This window comes from Dicentrarchus labrax, unplaced genomic scaffold, assembly GCF_905237075.1.
Source record: "Dicentrarchus labrax unplaced genomic scaffold, dlabrax2021, whole genome shotgun sequence".
In the NCBI taxonomy this organism is placed as follows: Eukaryota; Metazoa; Chordata; class Actinopteri; family Moronidae; genus Dicentrarchus; species Dicentrarchus labrax.
Genome location: NW_026136715.1, coordinates 26,820,681 through 26,840,261, shown reverse-complemented (window position 1 = coordinate 26,840,261; position 19,581 = coordinate 26,820,681). Strand labels below are relative to the sequence as shown.

At 40.0% G+C, this 19,581-nt stretch overlaps 1 protein-coding gene across 2 annotated transcripts in view; it reads right to left on the bottom strand.

Moving 5' to 3' along the window:
- plch2a (phospholipase C, eta 2a) overlaps window positions 1-19,581 on the bottom strand; it is a 192,532-nt gene that overhangs the window by 155,227 nt on the left and 17,724 nt on the right. For both annotated transcript variants that reach the window (XM_051426364.1, XM_051426365.1), the window contains exon 2: window positions 18,698-19,415. In XM_051426364.1, coding sequence (XP_051282324.1) covers window positions 18,698-18,851 — 154 coding nt within the window. In that variant the 5' untranslated portion in view covers window positions 18,852-19,415. The remainder of the gene's footprint in view (window positions 1-18,697; window positions 19,416-19,581) is intronic.

Here is a 19,581-nt window from a genome sequence, read left to right as displayed (position 1 = left end):
CCCTTCAGGGCATTGGAACAAGCTTGTCATGTTGTCACTTTATGACTGAAGTGTTAGCAGCTGCCTATTTACAGCAGACACAAAGCAACATTAGCATTCATTTTGAGTTGTGTTTGTATTCACCTGATGAATGTCAATCCAGTCCAATATTCACTCTCCTCAACTCTGTTTTTGATCTCTACCAACTCCTGAGGGAAATATCTGTCTCTTTACCTGTTAAATGCTCCCCTATGTTAACCACAAGCAACCTCCATGGCTGGCAAATAAAGCCAATGTGTAAGTAACAAAAACTGCACGGCTGTTTACAGCAACCATTCAGCCCGACTCAGCTCCACCTCTTTGCCCACTTTTGGATTAGTCCAGACTGCCAAGATGGTGGCAGCTGGAATTGACCACACTGCGCTTCTCAACGTCTCTTCAGAAACCTCAAGATTCAAGATTCAAGAAGCTTTATTTATCCCGAGGGAAATTACTGTACAACAGTTTCAATACAAAGGTGGGAAAGTAATACAGGGTTAGAGTAAAAATAAGCTAACATAAAATAACATAAAATAAAATAAATACTAAAATAAAGGCTAACATAAAATAAATCAAACAATTAACTTAATGCAACAAATGCAAGCACTTACAGATAACAGAAAAAGAAAACAAGTAACTAAATGTGACAAAAATCAACAAAAATTGCAGTTAAACGTAGGTACAGTATATACAATATACAACAATATGCACTGCGCAGTTTAGCAGCATAAATTGAAATAAAATAAGTACAAACTAAATAAGTGATAAGGAGCGATTGGATAAAGTGGTAACAGTGGTAAAAATTGTAGCAGCATTTGTTATCAGCATAAATTAACTAAGGTACAGTACAACTAAATAAAGTGATGAAGTGAAAATTGGGTAAAAAATGATAAAGTGACATTTGCTCAGGGCACAGTGTCTCCACTGTCCCTCTTGCGACCGGAGATAGATGAGTTATATAGTCTGATGGCCACAGTAAGAAAAGACTTCCTCTGGCGTTCAGTGTTACACCGGGGGGGAATGAGTCTGTTGCTGAAGGTGCTTCTGCTCGAGGTTAGCACCTGGTGGAGAAGGTGAGTGTTGTTGTCCAGGATACTGTGCAGTTTACACAGCATCCTCCTCTCAGACACCACCACCTAAGAGTCCAGTTGGACCCCCAGGACGGAGCCAGCCTCCCTGATGATCCTGCTGATCTTCTTGCCTTCTGCTGCCCTCAGCCTGCTGCCCCAGCACACAACAGCAAAGAAGATGGCACTGGCCACCACCGACTGGTAGAACATCCTCAGCATGATGTTACATACGTTGAATGACCGGAGCCTCCTCAGGGAATTGAGTCGACTCTGGCCCTTCTTGTAAACAGGCTCAGTGTTCTTGGACCAGTTCAGTTTGTTATCCAGGTGTACTCCAAGGTATTTGTAATCCTGGACACACCCACAGTCACACCGTTGATGGAGATGGGTGTGGGGGCAGATTTCCTCCTGCAGAAATCCACCACCAGCTCCTCAGTCTTGGTGGAGTTGAGATGCAGATGGTTAGTGGCACACCACTCGACGAAGGAGTCCACAATGCCCCCGTTGGTGACGTTACAGTGACTCCTTCCACTTTTAATTGAACAGTCTATGTATCACAGTCTCTAACTGCGCCTGCCTGCTGTTTGGTGCTGAGCAGGAAGTGGTTTAAATCTGATCCTTTCAGATGCAAACAGCTGCAAGCTTAGGTGGACATGAGCAGAGTTTGTGGGCTGGAAAACTACAACAATGAGCTAAAAGAAGCAAAAATGCTCCATAGTGTTGAGGGGAAAATCTCCAAAGGAGTGTTTCAGTAGTAGAAGCAAGTAAAAGCCAAATATTAGACTTTGTAAAAACCTGATCAAGCATTTGTCATTTTAAATCCAGTGTCTGATTATTGGTCCAGGGTTTTAGCAGCTACAATTTGTTCGTGATTGCTACAATAAAGCATTTTGAATTTGCTACAGCTCTGGTTTGTTCCTCTAACTGGCTTCTTCTCCATCATGGCCAGCTGAGGCTCTTGTAACACACGCCATCTGGAATACCAAATTTAAAAACAGAGTTGAAAGATCTAAAACTGATGGCCAATAACGTAAACCCTTTGCATTATTCAGAAAATTCTAAAATTAAATGAGAGTAAACAGAGGTTAGAATGATTCATTTCCATCAACCTTTCTCCTCTTCTGTCATCTGCCTTTGAAAAAAACACTGAATGTAAAAACTAAGCCCTAATTTTGTTTTTTGACAAATTTCCTCATGGAACATTATTTAAAGCCCTGAGATAAAGTCAGTGGAGGCTGCCAGCCCTCTCAGTAGTGGCCTAATTTGTTGTTTTTTAATGTTGTGAAATCTCAAAAAGAATGTGAAAATGTAGTGATAGAATGAGAGATGTAGTTGCGTGAGACTCTGTCTTGCTCTACTCTTTCTGCCATTTCTAAAGCACAAACTCTTCCAAATAATGTCACGCAGCTAGTAAATGTAATATACTATGTTGCTTTGTGCGTAGTGTGTACATATTCACAAGCACATACACTCAGAGGATTAGGAATTTATTCAAGGCTTGCAGTCCCATTCAGGGACAGTGGGCTCATAGTGCAGCTAAGGACAAGCCTCTTTCCTCTGCTCCAGTTACAGATGCTGCACATCCCCTCCAGCCCTACAGAGAACACTACAGACATCTTTCTTTCCACCTCCCCCTGCCTGTCTCGCTTACAACCTCTCTTGTGGTTGTGTGTCCTCTCCCTTTCCCTTGGGGTTGTCATTGTTTCTGTGTCCCTTTGGATTAATCTTAATTTCTTAAGTTTATTTGACATCACTGTTTTGATTAACAACCACTCACTTCTCACTTGCCTAAATTTGCCTAAAGGATCATCGGTGCACCACAGGAGTTTTTAACCACGAAGTGATGTTTGAACAGCAGCTTAGTCACTGAGCCTTTTTCACACCGACCGAGGTGACAAAAAATCCATAAAGAAAACTGAAGCAAAACCAAACAAATGTGCTTCCAATCCGATAAGAAGTAGGGCCAGAATCACCAATACTGATAGAGATACTATCATGTAGGGGTGAGCAACAATTGTGAAGGGGGCCCTTACAGAACTGGCAAATTTTACCATGTTTGATAGGGAGAATAGTTATTTGTCAGGGCCGCACCAGGCTCTCCCTCACCTGATGCCGAGGCTGCAGGGTGCACTCTACGAGGGACAGCTGGTACTATAGGTTCTGAAAATACAGACAATATCATGATGTGCACCCTGTGTAATTGTATTTTTTTTTTCATAATAAAAATGTTTTAGGGGCGCACGGTAGCTCACCAGTTCCTTACCGTAGCGGCCTGGGTTTGATTCAAGCCTGCGGCCCTTGCTGTATGTCGTACCCCTTCTCTCTCTCTCTCTCTCTCTCTCTCTCTCACCCCTGGTATAATTATTTTCATAGTGACATCAGTGTGAACAGTCATATCAGAATTCATGTGTCTTTTATGAGAAGAACCATCACTCCATAACACCACTGTACAAACACAAGTGGGGTGAGTGTTTCTTTCGTTCCAATGCCTCTCATCTAAAAATTGCCTCTAGAACCCTGATTAAGTACAGCAATTTTAGCAAGCTAACAATATTGCAGCATATCCATATACTGATGCCTTTTCTCTATTTCAGTTTCATATTCAAGCTGTTGTTGTGCCACTGTAAATATAAAAATACATTTTCCCCACCATAGCCAGTCTAGACAGTCTAGAGGATAAAAATGTGCCGAGCAACCTATTGTCAAATCTGTGAATCTGTAAAGGCTGATTTGAAAACAGCTTTGAGGAAGCTGGTTAGGTTTGTAGTAATTTACATTCTCTTTAATTAATCTATTATCTATTGTGTTGTGTTGGCTGGAGCTCAAAGGTAAGAGAACCACTTAAAGCGCAGGCACTCACAATGCGGGTGCTCGTGCACACGCACAAGCCTGGATCAACTTGAAATGTAGTGTATTATTTAAATACAATTTAAGAACATCAGCCTGAGTGATTGACGATGTTAAAGTTGGAATAATTACCATTTTACATTAAATGTAGATCAAATAGGTAATTAAAAGATTAATTGTGATGAATCCAGAATTCTCACCAACTCTGCAGTTCTCCTCAGCTCTACAGAGCATTTTAGCCTCTCTGAGTTCCTTGTTTTGGCTTTAAGACCCTTAACCTTCCTGCTTTGAGTCAGCCACACTAATCTTATCAGCCTGGTTTCCAGCAGCAGCAGGCAGCAATTTTCAGTGCAAAAGCTCTAAAAACCCACTGTACACTACCTGCTCAACAACAGACACAGTAAGCAACTAGATGGTGAACATAGTGTAAAGAGACAGATATTTTCCTCAGGAGTTAGTGGAGACCAAAACAGAGAAGGAGGAGAATATTGGACTTATTGGACAAACACTCTCTGCTGAATGTGTTTGCAAACACCTTGATCAGAGCTGATATGGAGTCTCAACCTAATTAGACCCATTGTAATTTGGACCCCAACGGACTCGGGTCCCCAGTCAGCTCTCATACATGGAACAAAGAGAAGACCTCCACTGTTGCTGATTCAGAACATAAGGTATCCACTGAATATTTCCTACAGCACTGGACTGAACAAGTGCACCAGAGTCAGTATACAGTTTGGTGAAATCGGGCTGAGCTTTTACTGCTGCATTTAATGTGGCCCTCCATCACCACAGCTTAAGCTTGTCTGACGCAGCTAAAGCCGCCTACATTGATTGTCCTGTCATCAAAATGTATGTTACAGATGTTTGCCTGATCCATATCTTTATGTGGGGCAAGCTGAGGTTGCTAGGGGACTGGATGCACCTACAAAGCCTGTGATTTACATCCATTGGCGTTTTGCAATGGGGCTACGCTTCGTGTGTGCGTGTGTGTGTGTGTGTTCAGGCAATCCATTTAACTCCCACTTTCATTTGTCATTGATGCTGACATTAATGCTAGGTGAGCCACTGTTTGATAAGTCTGTGCTCGATTTAAGATTGTATTGAGCTTGGTTAAGTGAGTTGGGGTTTAAGCATAAAGAGGGTCTCAGATTTTTAATAACATGACAATCACAGCCTGGGGGAGCAGCAGAGTGTAGAGGCGTGAACTAACACCAATGGAGGATTTTGAAGGCAAATATGAAGTGGTACTGATGTGGTCCTCTGCTGGCTTTAATGGAGAAAAGAGTGAGATGCACTTTGCAGTCAGAGAGGCGATTAATTATACGTGACTGATGGCAAAAAGTAGATTCTCAAGTTTCCTTTTATTAAACCTGGCATATGAAAGCATCACTGTCATCCAACTACAATAGGAATATTTTAAGTCAGCTAAATGGCTTCGGGGCCGGGAGTCTTTAAAAGCTGCAGTGATCTGTGTCCCATCCTGCCTCAAAGAGCTCATAAACCATATAAAAGAATCTCAATACCGAGACTGTCTCATGTTTCCCACATTTATGCCACAAACACTTGTGTAACTTGGAAACATGAAATGTTATTAAATTATTTTGAAAAATGTTATGCTTTTATTAGATACTGAAGGGAAGTGGGGGAAAGTGCGATGCAAAGACGTGTGACAGATTTTAAAAACATGGTCTAACTCAAAGCAGCAAAGGCTAAGATATCCTGACTTTAAGAAAAAAAAGTTACAGTTTTTTAGACCCCACCTTGTGGGGACGTGCATGCATTACATTTTCAACAACAACAATTATTGTGGCCAAAACCCATCAAACATTCTTGAAATAATGCTACTAAAGCTGAAATAAATCACAAGTACTTCCCACCATGTTACTACATAACAAACATTGAACACTGACTTATATACATTTCTTTGTTGGACATGACCACAGTGGCTGCGAAATAAGTGAAAGGCTGTATCTACAGCCAGTGTTCGATTTGCCCGTTTTGGGCTATTTCACAATTTGCAACAGAATTCACAGGGATTGGTTAAATTTGTGTAAATTGTTGCCATCACAAAATCTTCCTGGGGGACTGAGAAACATGGCCATCCAACATGGCAGACTCCGTAGAAGAGGATCCGTTCAAATAGCTCATTCTAAGGCAACAAAAACACAATGTTTCAGGTGATTATACACTAATGAAAACATACCTATGAATATTATATTCCATTTCTGACAATAGATCCTCCTACATGTTACACACTGAACCTTCAAATGCTATTCATTTGAAAGCAAAACACAATAATCCAATCACATTTTAAGTGTAAGTAACATTTGATACAAATTCACATCAGTGGTCATAAATGCATTATGAAACCATGATTAATTACAGTAATTAATATGCTATCTAGACACAAGACAAATGTAACAAACGTGTTAGTGATCCCATTCTGCTTTTTTCCCCAAACCTGAAATCACACTCTCTATGAGCAGAGCTGAACATGACTGGTAAGGGAAGTACCTTGACACAGCTTTTCCTATGTTAAAGTACAATGACATCGTCTGTCAAAACTCCCCATGATGAGCGCACTGACTGTGATATGTAAAATCTACTGAGTTTCCCTTTAAATGTAATAAATAAATGTTTTTACTTGCTTTAATCCCAGTCAAATCCTAATAATTACTGCTCTGTACAATCCAGCATTTAACATTCACACATAATATACAGAGTAAAATGCTCATCTGGTAGAATTTCCCTGGAGCCTTTGATGTTGTATGTAGGTTAGACCACCATCACCCTCTCCCTCATTCAACATGCTCTTCAATATTGCATGATATCGTCTTCATTATCCCTCCCCATCTCCTCAGTATCGACTCACACCTCGCCACCACCCACTCCATATTATGCACATAAGGATATTTTGCCATTACATCGTGCTATATTATTCATTGGCCTAGCGTGTGGCAGTTGGTAAATGGCAGCAAGCAAGCCAGAGGTGCTATTGGTGCTAATTGCTTTGGATAGATAATGAGAGTCAATGTAAGGAGAGCCATCCTTTGGGGGTGGGGGTGTATTTAATGTGTGTGTATGGTGTATTTTGTATGTACACACACACATAAGGACACAGAGGAATGTTTTAATATAGCCATGCAAACTGACTACTGATCCATTGCAAACATGTATGCAGAAAGAGCATACGTTAACATCTGCACTGTGAAAGGGCACAAACACAACTCACTTCATGTAGTAGAAAGAGTCAGAGCTGATAAATGTTGTTGTAAGGACCAGGATGTTCATTTTTGAAAATCATTGCCTCCATTCATTTTAGAATGCATATTAGACAACTAATTGTTATTATATTTATTTAATTCATCCAGTCATTTGTCTGACCTCCAAGCCAGTGTTCAAAGCAATGTTCTGCTGTAGATGAGGGCAGCAACAAAACATAGCTTTGTCACCTAAAAGGTGCATCTAATAAATTCAATATCAGTTTAAGTGTATCCTATGTTAAGAATATACAATATTTTCACCGCTTTACCCACTTACTCTATGCAGGGTCCCAGGAGGCAGGAGCCTATATCCCAACATGCAGTGGGCGACAGATGGTGTTCACCCCGGACAGATCGGCAATCTATCACAGGACTATCAAATACAGACAGACAACCATTCACACTAAGGTAATTTAGTTTCCAGTTCATGTAAGTTGTATCATGCACACCTAAGGGTAATTGTGGGGTGAAAAGTAAATGATTTCAACTTTGTGAAGACACCAAAACGCTGTTCTTGGTACTTTATCAGTCTTCTCTACATTGAATTGAACACAATTCCATATTCCAGTATCACCAAATCACCCACTACTAGAAATGGATTGGTTTCCAGAAACCCTCTCCCCCTCACAGAATGGGTCAAGCAGTGAGGAAATGAGCTCATTAACCCTGGACCTCTTCACTTTGAATAAACAGAGGAAACACAGAGAGAAGAATGGAAGGCATCCCTGAAGAAATCAGCATTCTATTACCAGGAGTCTGATGCCAAGACAATGACTTAATTAAGGCTCTGTCTGTCATTTGTGAAAATTATGTTGAGTGCTTCTGAATAAAGCAGGTTGTCTGGCTGAGAAAAGGGGTTTAAACAAGAGGGAGCTGCACTGCCCCCCTCTGTTTGTAGGTACAATAGGACCGGAAAGAAACTACCGTAAAACTTCCAATAAAAGCAGGGTCCCTAATAGACGCAAGTCTCATTTAAAAGCCTGGTGTGGCTACATGTTTTGACAAATTAACGCAGGTCTCCAATAGAGGCCTGGTCTAGATTTTATAGAAATTATCTCAATGTATAAAGCCTCTTAAAACCCACGGGTCGCCCGCTTGAGCGAGTTTTAAGTCCTTTCAATCTCTTACACAAATATAAATGTTTAAACTTCTGTCAATATGTACATAATGCACATCATTAGATCAGTTATAGATTCTCCACAACTCAATCGTTCACTATATTTTACGAAAACGATCACAACAAAGTATAACATTAATTCATTCTGACTTACCGGTAACATGGTAAACAAGAGAGAAGGAAAAAAACCTCTGAATCATCATGTTGGTTGTCAAATTTGCTGAACAAAATCTCAAGAGAAGCAGCAGTTAGAGTTTAGTTTAGTTTTGTGCTAAAGGAATTAAACGCCTGTCCCAAATAGATGCCTGACTTATTGCAATGTAGTAGCTGAGTCTTCATAAAAATAATACAATCTCCCAATGTTTAAAATAAATGTCTTAAGAAAAAAATCTTTAAAATGGAAAAATGTGGAATAATGATGCCATCAAATATAGTCTAAGAAGTGCTTTAAAAATCTTTATAAATAAGCGCTCCGCAATACATCCAGAGCTTCATCTGTTGTTTTAGCACAGTATCTTGTCCCCTCTGCATTTAAAGGACCAGTGTGTAGGATTTAGTGGCATTTAAAGTTGCAGATTGCAACTAACTGAACACTACTTACATCTCTATTTGATGACCTAGAAGTGAGTACTGGTGCGTCACTTACAATTACTAAGTTCTTTTTAGTTAACTTAACTTCCCACTGCTTTTCATGGCAATCAGGTGCTAAGTGTCCACACTTGCCTGAGATGGAGACGTTTTCTGCCAGAAAGGCTTTCTAACATGGTTCATTTGGTGAGAGCATGTATTTTATCTAAAACCATGATATTTTTCGAAACCCAACCAAGTGGTTTTGTTGCCTCTACCTATCCAAAGTGCGACTGAAACCCGAAGCTAATTTGAAAAGAAACAAAAACTATACAGTACAACTCTACTCAACCCATTTATCCACCACTCTTTTTTTTTCTGGAATTGGACTTTGGCACCATTTATTCTACATATAAAACCTTTTTAAAAAGCTGAGCGAGCATGGGCACCTGGCCTATCCTAGCACTTGCTGCGCAGGGTGTGTCTTAGCAAGAAAATAAGGTTGATTCATAATCACGCATGTATGTTTGTAAAGCTTAATTGTTGAAGAGCACTTTAATAACCGATGGCAATGAGCACGTCAACATCCATATGAGCTCTTGGACAGTAAAGGGACACTGTATAGAAAGAACAAGAAGTGCTAAACTGGGTTTAATTTAGAAACCGTGTCACCATTACAAAGTTTGTCCACCAAAGAGCACTAACAAGTGGATGACTGGAAATTGCCCTGTGTAGTATGTACTTTATCTTGGTCACTCTTCTAAGCACTTCAAGATTGATTGTCTATTATGTGTTTCTGTTGAAAATCCATCCAACAATAACTACTTTATTTGTACTCTTACATGTATAATTTGCCTACAGAAACCTATACACATGCAACTGGTGTGGAGAGATGTCAGGCCAATGGACCATGCTGTCCATGCTGGACTTGAACTGACCATCCTCGGTCCCAAAGCCAAGTCCCCAAGGACTGAGCTACTGCTTTAAATTACAAAAGAGATAATACATGATGAGCCATGATGCAGAGCTTATTTTACTTGATTACACATTTTGCCATGGTGACTCCCAAACCCACCCACCCAGACCATTTCATAAATGTATTCATCACAGTCACACCACCCTCTCAAAAAGTAAAATCTTATCTGACTCAAAATGAACAAATCACCTCAGAGCCCAGAACAACTTTCCAACATAAATGAAAACATTGATTCTAGGACCAGTCCTCTGCAGCAGTCTAGGAGGTGAAACTGTAACTGATCTCAGAAAAAGTACACCCTGAACTTTTCCTCCAAACAGCTGCGGGAAAAGATGCTGCTGCTCCACAAACTCTTCTCCAAAGTCTCCTCTCAGAGGCAGCTTTTCATGGTCATAACTTGGTCTGCACTTGTTAGTTTCTGCAGTCTTCAGAATATTTGTGGTTGAGCTATTCGAACTGGAGCTAAAGCCACAGTCCTCTTACTGTTAGTGAGCAGTTTGTTGAGTGATTCACCCAGTGACACTCCAATCATGTCTGCTTCATTAAAAGACATGGTTGGCATTATTTAATTTAATTTCAGCTAATTGAAGTCCCAAACCAACAACATGTCTCACCCTGTTTGTAGCTCTCAGCCCCAGGCCTCTTACTGAAAATGTAAATCTTTAAAAACGGCTCACAAATGTAGTTTCATTTTTTCAAAAGGCTCAGTAATGTTTTAAAACAGCTGGTCACTGTAGTTTTTATCAAACCTTACTCAAACTGGAGGAATAAGTGCATTTATTGGGGACTATTTTCAGCAGTGGATTATACCACATTAGGTTCTTTAGTGAGTATTTGGGGCAGCAGGAAGGTATGTGTGGGGCTAACTATAGTGTGTGTGTGTTCATGATAATGAAGGAACATCTCAGCCAGTGCAACAGTGTGGCTCACTGAAATTTTGGGCAACAATAGAGCTCTGTGGCACAGAGGAAGAAGATATATCAGGCTTTGATACACACACAGTCTTATTCATAGATTACATTCAAATGTATCATATCTTTTATTTGGACAGAAAATTACTTTCAGCAAAACTAACAGAAAGCAAAAAATGCAGAGCAGAATTGAAAATTGGAGCACATGATTAAATCATGTTTTCCATGTTAATTAGAGGCGCAATAAGCATGAAAACTGTGCAAGTGAATCTTTCATTTTGAAGCTTCATGTTCTACATCTAGTAATTTGATTATTATTATTATAATAATTAAATGAAAGAGGTGGTGTTTTCTCCAACACAACCTCATACCTAAATGACTGAATGTGTTGATTGTGATGACTCCGACCACTAGTGACAGGTATACCAGACCTTCATCATCACCCGGTGTCAGCCTGACCAGGACCACGGCCTGCGACCCTCATCTCTTCATCGCCTCTGTTGTTCAGATGCAGCTACAGGTAACCAAAGCCATGGATGTTCTTGGATATTGCTTAGGCAGCAAACATTATGTAAAAAAGATATTTATTTATTTAAATAACACAAAGGTGAGGAGGAGCTCAAGATATGGCTGATGTCCTCGACGCGATCTTGGGCATAAATGAATATTGTAATATTATACATTTAAATGATTTTACTCATACATGTAGTCTTATGTTTGTCATATGACGGGTTAAAAACCCAAAGGCTTACTGCATTTACTACACCTTGATATACTTACTCACATACTCCTGTGTGTTTTGCTTTTTACCCGTCATTTTTAGCCTCTCAATACATACAGACACACACAGCGCTCGGATTGACAGTCCTCCATCCACCCTGGGACTGTGCAGATGGTTTCTAATTATGTTTGAAGGCAGCATCTGTCTGCAGCTGCGACTAAATTGGTGTGTTTGGGCTTTAGGTAAACGCAGCAACTGTTTTCCAGCCCACTTCAAACACCTGCAGCCTCCACTCCATCCATCATTCACACACATTCAGTCACACGCGTTCATCCCCTAAATCTGCCTGGAAGAGCTTGCTGCTGACTTCATGGTTCTGAGTGGATTTTCCCAGGTTTAAGACTTCCGTGGAATTGAGGATACTGAGGTTTTGGCATGTCCTATTGCATACAGTACTGTCTCAGCTACTGGGGGGTTACAGTACAAATGTTCTGCACTTTAAGTTTTAAGTTATATGTTATATTGGACATTTATATATATATATACATATACATATACTATTTATTTTTATTTTTTTTCAAAGTTTTCTTTTTTTTAAATTATCTTTTTGGCCTTTTCTTGGCTATAGAGACAGGAAAAGGTGGGTGGAGAGAGAGGGGATGACACGCAGCAAAGGGCCGCAGGTCAGATTCAAACCCGGGCCACTGCAGCAACTCCGTATATGGGTCGCCAGCTCTACCGACTGAGCTAACTGGGCGCCCATATGCATTTTTTTAAATTATTATGTTCTTACTGTTCTACTTGTATGTTACCTCAGGGAGTTTATTTTTATTTATTTATATTTATTTATACTGTACATATGATAATAAACCTCTTGAATCTTAAAACCTGAGCTTGACAGTGCTTACATGGCTGTTTGTACTATCACAATTATACAAAAAATGACACAGTATTTATTTCTGAGGGGAATACTTTTCAGTTCAGCTGCATACTATCTGCAACTGTTGACTTTCTGAACTCTAAAGGGAAGGAAACTTTCATCTTCATTCAGTGTTCCACTGCGGGAGTTGCTTTGGCATGACTTCTTATGAAAGCCCCACGTCAATGACAGACACGTCGAACCATACCTGGCTCACCCCCCGCCTTGATTCAGGGCCGTTCTTCTTTCCTGCTTTTCCGTCAGTTAGTATTATTTATAGTTTGTTTTTAGTTCAGTAGTTTGTTCAACCGTGTGAAGACAGCTGGATTGTAGAAAACAGAAGGACAACTGGAAAATGTGTCAGAAATGCCTCAATAGACACCATCGGACGACATGACAGTTCTCCAGAAGTGAAGCACATATGAAAGACATATGTCATGAAGATAAGACAAGACGAGACAAAAAATGAGAAGGTAAGCTATTAAGCCCACTGCCTCCATGTTAGCAAATGGGACATTGACCGAACCAAAAAAATATCTAAGTATAACCTACTTCAAATACATTTTTCCCCAAAGATGGTTTCTGTCGTTTTAGGTAGTTGTTATCACATTGCTGATGTATGTTCATGATGTGATGATGATGTCAGTGTTTTCTGGTTCGGTTCAGTTTGGTTTTGAGTTTTACCAATGGGGTTTCAAGTCATGATTGACACCTGAGCCCTGATCGCAATTGAGTCGGCCGTATATGGAGCTGGATATTTTGGCTGCATTTTGGTACAGTGGGAGAAAGTGACGTCCATCTTTTATATCGATGGTAGACACTGTGTAACAGTATGCATCTAGCATGGGATAAATCTTCTTTTAATCAACCAGCTAATGTGTCATGAGCTTTCAAAATGAATTGATTGGTTCTCCACCTCTCTCCTGTTGCTTTGTCTACAGCCACTGAGTGCTGAATCTCCAGACATGGCCTTGCTATTGAAGGAGCTCCTTGACCTGGAAGAGGATGACCCAGGGGGCACATGAGGAGGAAGATAACTCTAGTTTACTGTGCAAAATGTATGCACGCAAACTTTTGACATTAGAGTTCCAACTCTGGGCCCAATGTATAAAGGCTTTAAAAGACATCAGCCTGAGAAAGCACACATCTTGATGATAAAAGCTTAGAGCAGAGAACATGATGAATCATAGGGAACTGAATGTCTCTGCAGAGCTGACCCTGGCAGGAAATGGGTCACCAGCTAAGCAGAGACATACCATACTTCACATAGCATACAGTCGACCCTCTGGGAATGTACAGTAAGGAAGCGAAGGAAGCAGTCCTGTCAGTCCTCTGTGGCTATGCTGTCAAGTTAGCTGCCAGTGGCGTGCACACACACACACACACACACACACACACACACACACACACACACACACACACACACACACACATTTGTTACACTTCCCAAAATGCGTCTTTTTCCAGGGAGCATTTTGTCATAACTTTGGTAGTTTGTGAACACTGGGGCATGTCTACACATATCTTGAAACTCAACATTGTTTGAGGCTGCATTGTATTCTAGTTAAGTCCATATTGTCAGGAAAAAAATCTTTTATTAAATTATTATTTGCCCTTATTATTTGTTACTTCTACAGTGGATTTCTCCATTAATAATTAAGACATTTGTTGGTGTATAAAGAGGTTGTCTGGTTGTGAGGGTCAGAAATGAACACCTTTGTTTTTTTCCACTCTGACAAAGTTCTCTGTTTAATGTACACTGCATCAAACAATGTATTGTATGATTTCTAATGCCACCTTTAGATATTTCTATTCCGTGCTTTACTAATAAGCCACAATAATGTAATGTTTTTCAGTTACAATATCTGCATTTGGGGGCTTTTCCAAACAAATACTGATATATGTGATTGTTTGTGATTAAATCAACATATATTTCTCTCACCCCTGAAAGTCTCCATGCCACCCCTGGACAGAATATTTCTCTAGATCCACCTCTGGGCTCATGTTAATTAAGATGCATTGTCTCTGCTTCAATAAATAAACAAACAATATAGCATCATGATGGTTTAAGAGAAGAGCGTAGGGGGAGCTTGACAAATGTAATGAATGAGGTAACTATTGCACTTAATTCAATATATGCAAACCAAAACACAGCTGCTAGCCCGCCGCTAATACTCTTGGTGCTAATCCTCATCAGGTGCACCCCCGCCAACACAAGGCTCTATGATGAAATGAAAGTTTATAGTTCCTTCATGTTACAAAAAAAGGAATAGATAAAAAAGATCTAATTCATAGAATAAAATAAAAGATAAATAAAATAGAATAAAATAAAATAAAACAATATATATAGTTACTTATATACATACATACCCGTATCTATCCAGGAAATAATTCTGTAGTGCATCCTTTGAATTTGCATCTGGTTGAATGAAAATGTATATACATTTTCATTCAACCAGATGCAAATGTATATTGATTTTAACTATACCTCCATCAGTCAGTTACTGGTCTGCATAAGTCCCCAAACTCCACATCAATACCTATTTGAGCTAACTGTGTTTAACACTGCAAAAAAACAAATAAGTGACCAATTATTGACCAGCCATCGACTTCAAGTGCCCGGCTCAGTTTGACCCCAGTGCTCTCCTTACCTATCTGTTGCAACAACAATCAAGGCTAAAACACAATGTCCCTGTTAGTGCTCACAGCAACTGCAAACATCCGCACTGGAGGTATTTTAAGCATTCGTGGAGCCAATCAAATCTCTGCCTGCAGCAAGGCCCTCATTTTACTCCCAGCGTTTGGGTGCAATCACCAAATTCCACAACCTTACAAATCAGAGGAGAGCACACGCCCGGAGGAATAAATGCAGGTTGTAGCAGCATGACTGGTAAATAGAAGATAGCAGAAAACATGGACAGCCACATTCACTCAAAATAGGAAGTAAATCCCTCATCAAAACATGACAATTTATAGAATATTCTCAGCTTTGTCACATCATTGTTTTACACAGGCACCTCTATGTGCCATGCAGCACATTATCAGCTCCTGTTAACATCCCCTGCAGGCTTATCTCTCCTTATCAGCTGATCCCATTATCACTCAGTGTGTGCCTTCTGCATACATTTATCTCTTTACCCCCCAGCTACTGAGGGGCCATTAGTTGTCTCTGAGCCATAGGAGGATAGGAAGTAAAGTGCTGGAGATCAAATAAACTACTTTGTTTCAACGTACAATGTATCCATTAAGAAATAAGACGAAATAGAACTCTGAATCGCTGCTAGTGACAGTTATCCTCATTACACCCCACAACATCAAAGTGTTGCATATGGGGGCCCAAAGGCAACATGGGAAATAAATAAATAAAAGCTAAATGCATTTATATATATATTTTTTTTTTCAAAAAAGAATAAATATTTGGGTGATAAATGAAAAAATATCTGTGTTTATTTATTTCCATTTTGGTTTTTAGTTAATCAGTTGAATTATTTTTTGGTGTGAAACATATTCCAATAAAAAGAAACAAAACTTTGATTTAATTTTTGAAATTCTGGATACAGAATTATGGAAAGAAATTATGTATTAGCATACAATTTTCTAGTTGTATTTATTTATTATGCAGCACTGACCAACGACCAAGATTTGTACCAGAAATCATGGTATTTAGGAATTAACTAATTGGATTTGAGAAAACACAAAATTATAAATGGCTTGTGTATATCTTATTGACAGTATATATAATGTACAGAGCTTCCGGGTCTATGAAGTGTCCTAAAACCTGCATTCTGTGTAAAGGCCAGCAGGGGGAGCTCCATTGGCTCATAGTATGGCATCTTATGGAGAAATGAGCTGACTTCTCATTTGATTTATGAGCTCAGTAAACAGTTTCCTAATGAGTTTATGGTCTCAATCTCTAGTCTCAGTCTTCTTCCATACAGCATGATGTTCATTTAGTAAATGATGGTTCCATTTAGAGTAAAACAGACAATAAAGTACAGTATGCTTTAGGGTGTGGCTACCTTGTGATTCGTCCAGCACAGCGCACCAAACTCAGATGTCAAACTAGGCAGTGCTGATCAAATATCAGTCAATATTCTGTTAGTGTGATGCCTATTTCTCATCATTTCACGTATTTTAGTGTACTGTAACATGAGAATGTGTGTGACCTGGCGAGCCGCCATTGTTTCCTGCTAAGGACTAGTCTAAACTGTAGAGCCAATGAGAGCAGCTCAGCAGAGGTCCGTCACCTCCGCTGGCTCCGTCTGTCATGGTGACGACCATAATGCCGAACTAGAAGCTTCAAAGTGGTACTCCACAAACCAATGGGTGACCTCGCAATAGGTTCACATATATCTTTGTTGTTATCCCAGACTACAACCTTCTGCTACAAAAATGCATCAACATCAACTTCTCCCTGAAATAGCTCATATGGTCTGTAATTTGCACAAATAATAAATAAGTTCCACTTGGGCTGCAAAGATCTAAAAGGATCAGAATTTGCTAGTCTTGAGTCCATGCTAGAGTGTGTCGTATGTTGTACTGTGTTCGTGCAGCAGGACTTTGCACCAAACTCTCTGTTGCTGAATGAAACTTGTGTCCTTTGCAGCCATGCAGAAAAATAAAGCCAAGACACTCCAGCAGCTCTCTGCGTCAGAAACAGAGCTGCTACCACCCCCTTGACCTTTGAAATTATCTCATTATTAAGGTAGTATTCAGCCGTGGCATGAAAATAGACTTTTGCTTGATTAAACTGCAATGCAGAATTGCAATGCACCATTAACTTGCTATAGCCAGTTATGTTGACCATTTCTTCCAAATGTTTAGCTGAGAAGGTGAGGTGTCCTAATTCGAAAATCATACATAGGGTATGTTTATCCTTAATATTTCTCATACTTGAACACACACAGACATTTCAAACAAAAAACTTTTAATGTTTAATCTTGTTTTTGTTTTAGGGTTCCATTATGGTCTGTAACTGTACATTTATCCTCCCATTATACACAAAACCTCTGGTGCCAGGTGCACAGCAATCTGGATTTGAATGTTCAATAGTTTCCCCTGATAATTCTGTTCTAAAGTCTACAATTACTTGGATTTTGGCACATGGCACTATTAGCAAACACAAATATACACCGATTAGCCATAAAATTGTGAGCACTGACAGGTGAAGTGAATAACACTGGTTATCTGGTTATCATGGCCCCTGTCAGTGGGTGGGATATATCAGGCAGCAAGTGAGCATTTTGTCCTCAAAGTTGATGTGTTATGAGCAGTAAAAATGGGCAACGTAAGCATTTAAGCGACTCTGACAAAAGCCAAATTGTGAAATCACTGAAGATGCTTCTTCCTGTTTGTTTATGTGACAGGAAAAACAGCAGCTCGCTTCACTATCACAATACTGTATGTGGCTTCAAGAGACGGATGGATGCACACGTGAAAAGGCTGTGATTCAGTCCTGTCCTCCATTCCAACACAATCAGCTTTTCCTCTACCTTGCAGCCTCCAGTGGCTCATGAGCTCTATATCGTCCTTCTGTAACATCTCCATCAGACTCCATACAGCCATGTCACATTGCAACACGTTCTCCCTATGCTTCAAACTAGAGAGCTGTAGGTACCTTCTAGCGTCAGTTTTGCACATGCAGGTCAAGATAGTAACAACTAATATACAACATCTGCATTAAAGCTTGCTGAGAAACATCTCAAATATTATGAGTTCAAAAGGTTGCAGTTATTTTCAGGTTTAGGAACAAAAACTACTTGTTTAGGTTTTGGAAAAAATGGTGGTTTGGGTTAAAATCAGTACATAATTGAACGTACACAACTTACATGACAGTTAAAAAGAAGACAACGTTTACTTTTGGTTTAGGACACAAACGGTCTCCTGGTCAAAGTCCAGATGGGCATGTCCAGAAATAACGCTAGACAGATATACAGTGTCCTAGTTTAAAGCATAGAGACACCGCCCATATTTGACGACTTGGGAGTGAGTTGGTGCTGTGTCGTCTGTTTCATGTTAATCAGTCAGACAATCAAGTATTCAACCACTGAGTTACTGAAATAAAGCTGCTGATTGTTTTCTTATTTTGCAAACCAACAATATGCATGAAGGTAAACAGCAGCACTATAAACCACAAGACAGCAGAGCCGAGAGACAACAACACATCATGAGCCCTGAAAACACTCACACTTCTAGGCAGATTCCTAGCACATTGTCATTATTCATTAACGAAACAAGCACTTTTCACCATGCACAGGTTTCTTACAGGTCACAGAGGCAATCACTTACCAACAGTGATGACGTTGGCGGACAGGAAGTGGCTGCAGGGAAGGCTGGCAGTGCTCACAAAAGAGTCGCCATCTGTCGTCACAGTAGTCCTGGACCTCAGTGACGGGTTGGGGGAGTCAGTCACCATGGCCATTCTAGCTGCCACAGACTCCATGACTGCTGATGGATGATAGACAAGTTCGGGTAATAACACCGTGTTATCACAGATTGTCAGGGTGTAGTTGCTGACCTCACACCCCAAAAGGGTCAGTCAGTGCCTTTAAAAGGCGTGATATAATCCAGTAATTAAATAGAAGCTCAAGAAATATTATATCTCATCATCAAAAATATTCCATAGAATCACTGGATGAAGGAGCAAATGCAACCCGAGAGATTCCTCAAACTGAAGTTCAGTAGTAGTGAAAAGTTGGATTTCAAGGAATGACTGCTATCTAAAGTTGTCAAGCTGTCACACTACTTCTAAGTCAATGTGGCAATGTGACAGGTTTAAAAAACGTAATCCAATCCGATGTTCAAAGGTGATTTAAGTTTGATGAAAACTCTTAGACACATTCCAGAAAAGATGTTTGACGAGATCCTCAAATTACACGTTTTATTAGCATTGAGCTGCAGGGGCCAAAGGGACATGTGGTCTTTCCTCTGTGAAGAGCAGATTATGATCTGTTGAAGGCCATCACTGGAAAAAGCTCCTGGTCCTCCTGGTCCCAACCAGAGTCACCTACAGCAGAGGAGACAGACAGAGAAAGAGAGGGAAGGGAAATATATGAGATTTCACATAATTTAAGAGGATAAACAAGTGATGGAAACAAATACTACACAAACCTGTTTCTGCTCAGAATACATAATTCAGTCAAAGCTGCAAGAACACTTTGTATACTGTGGCC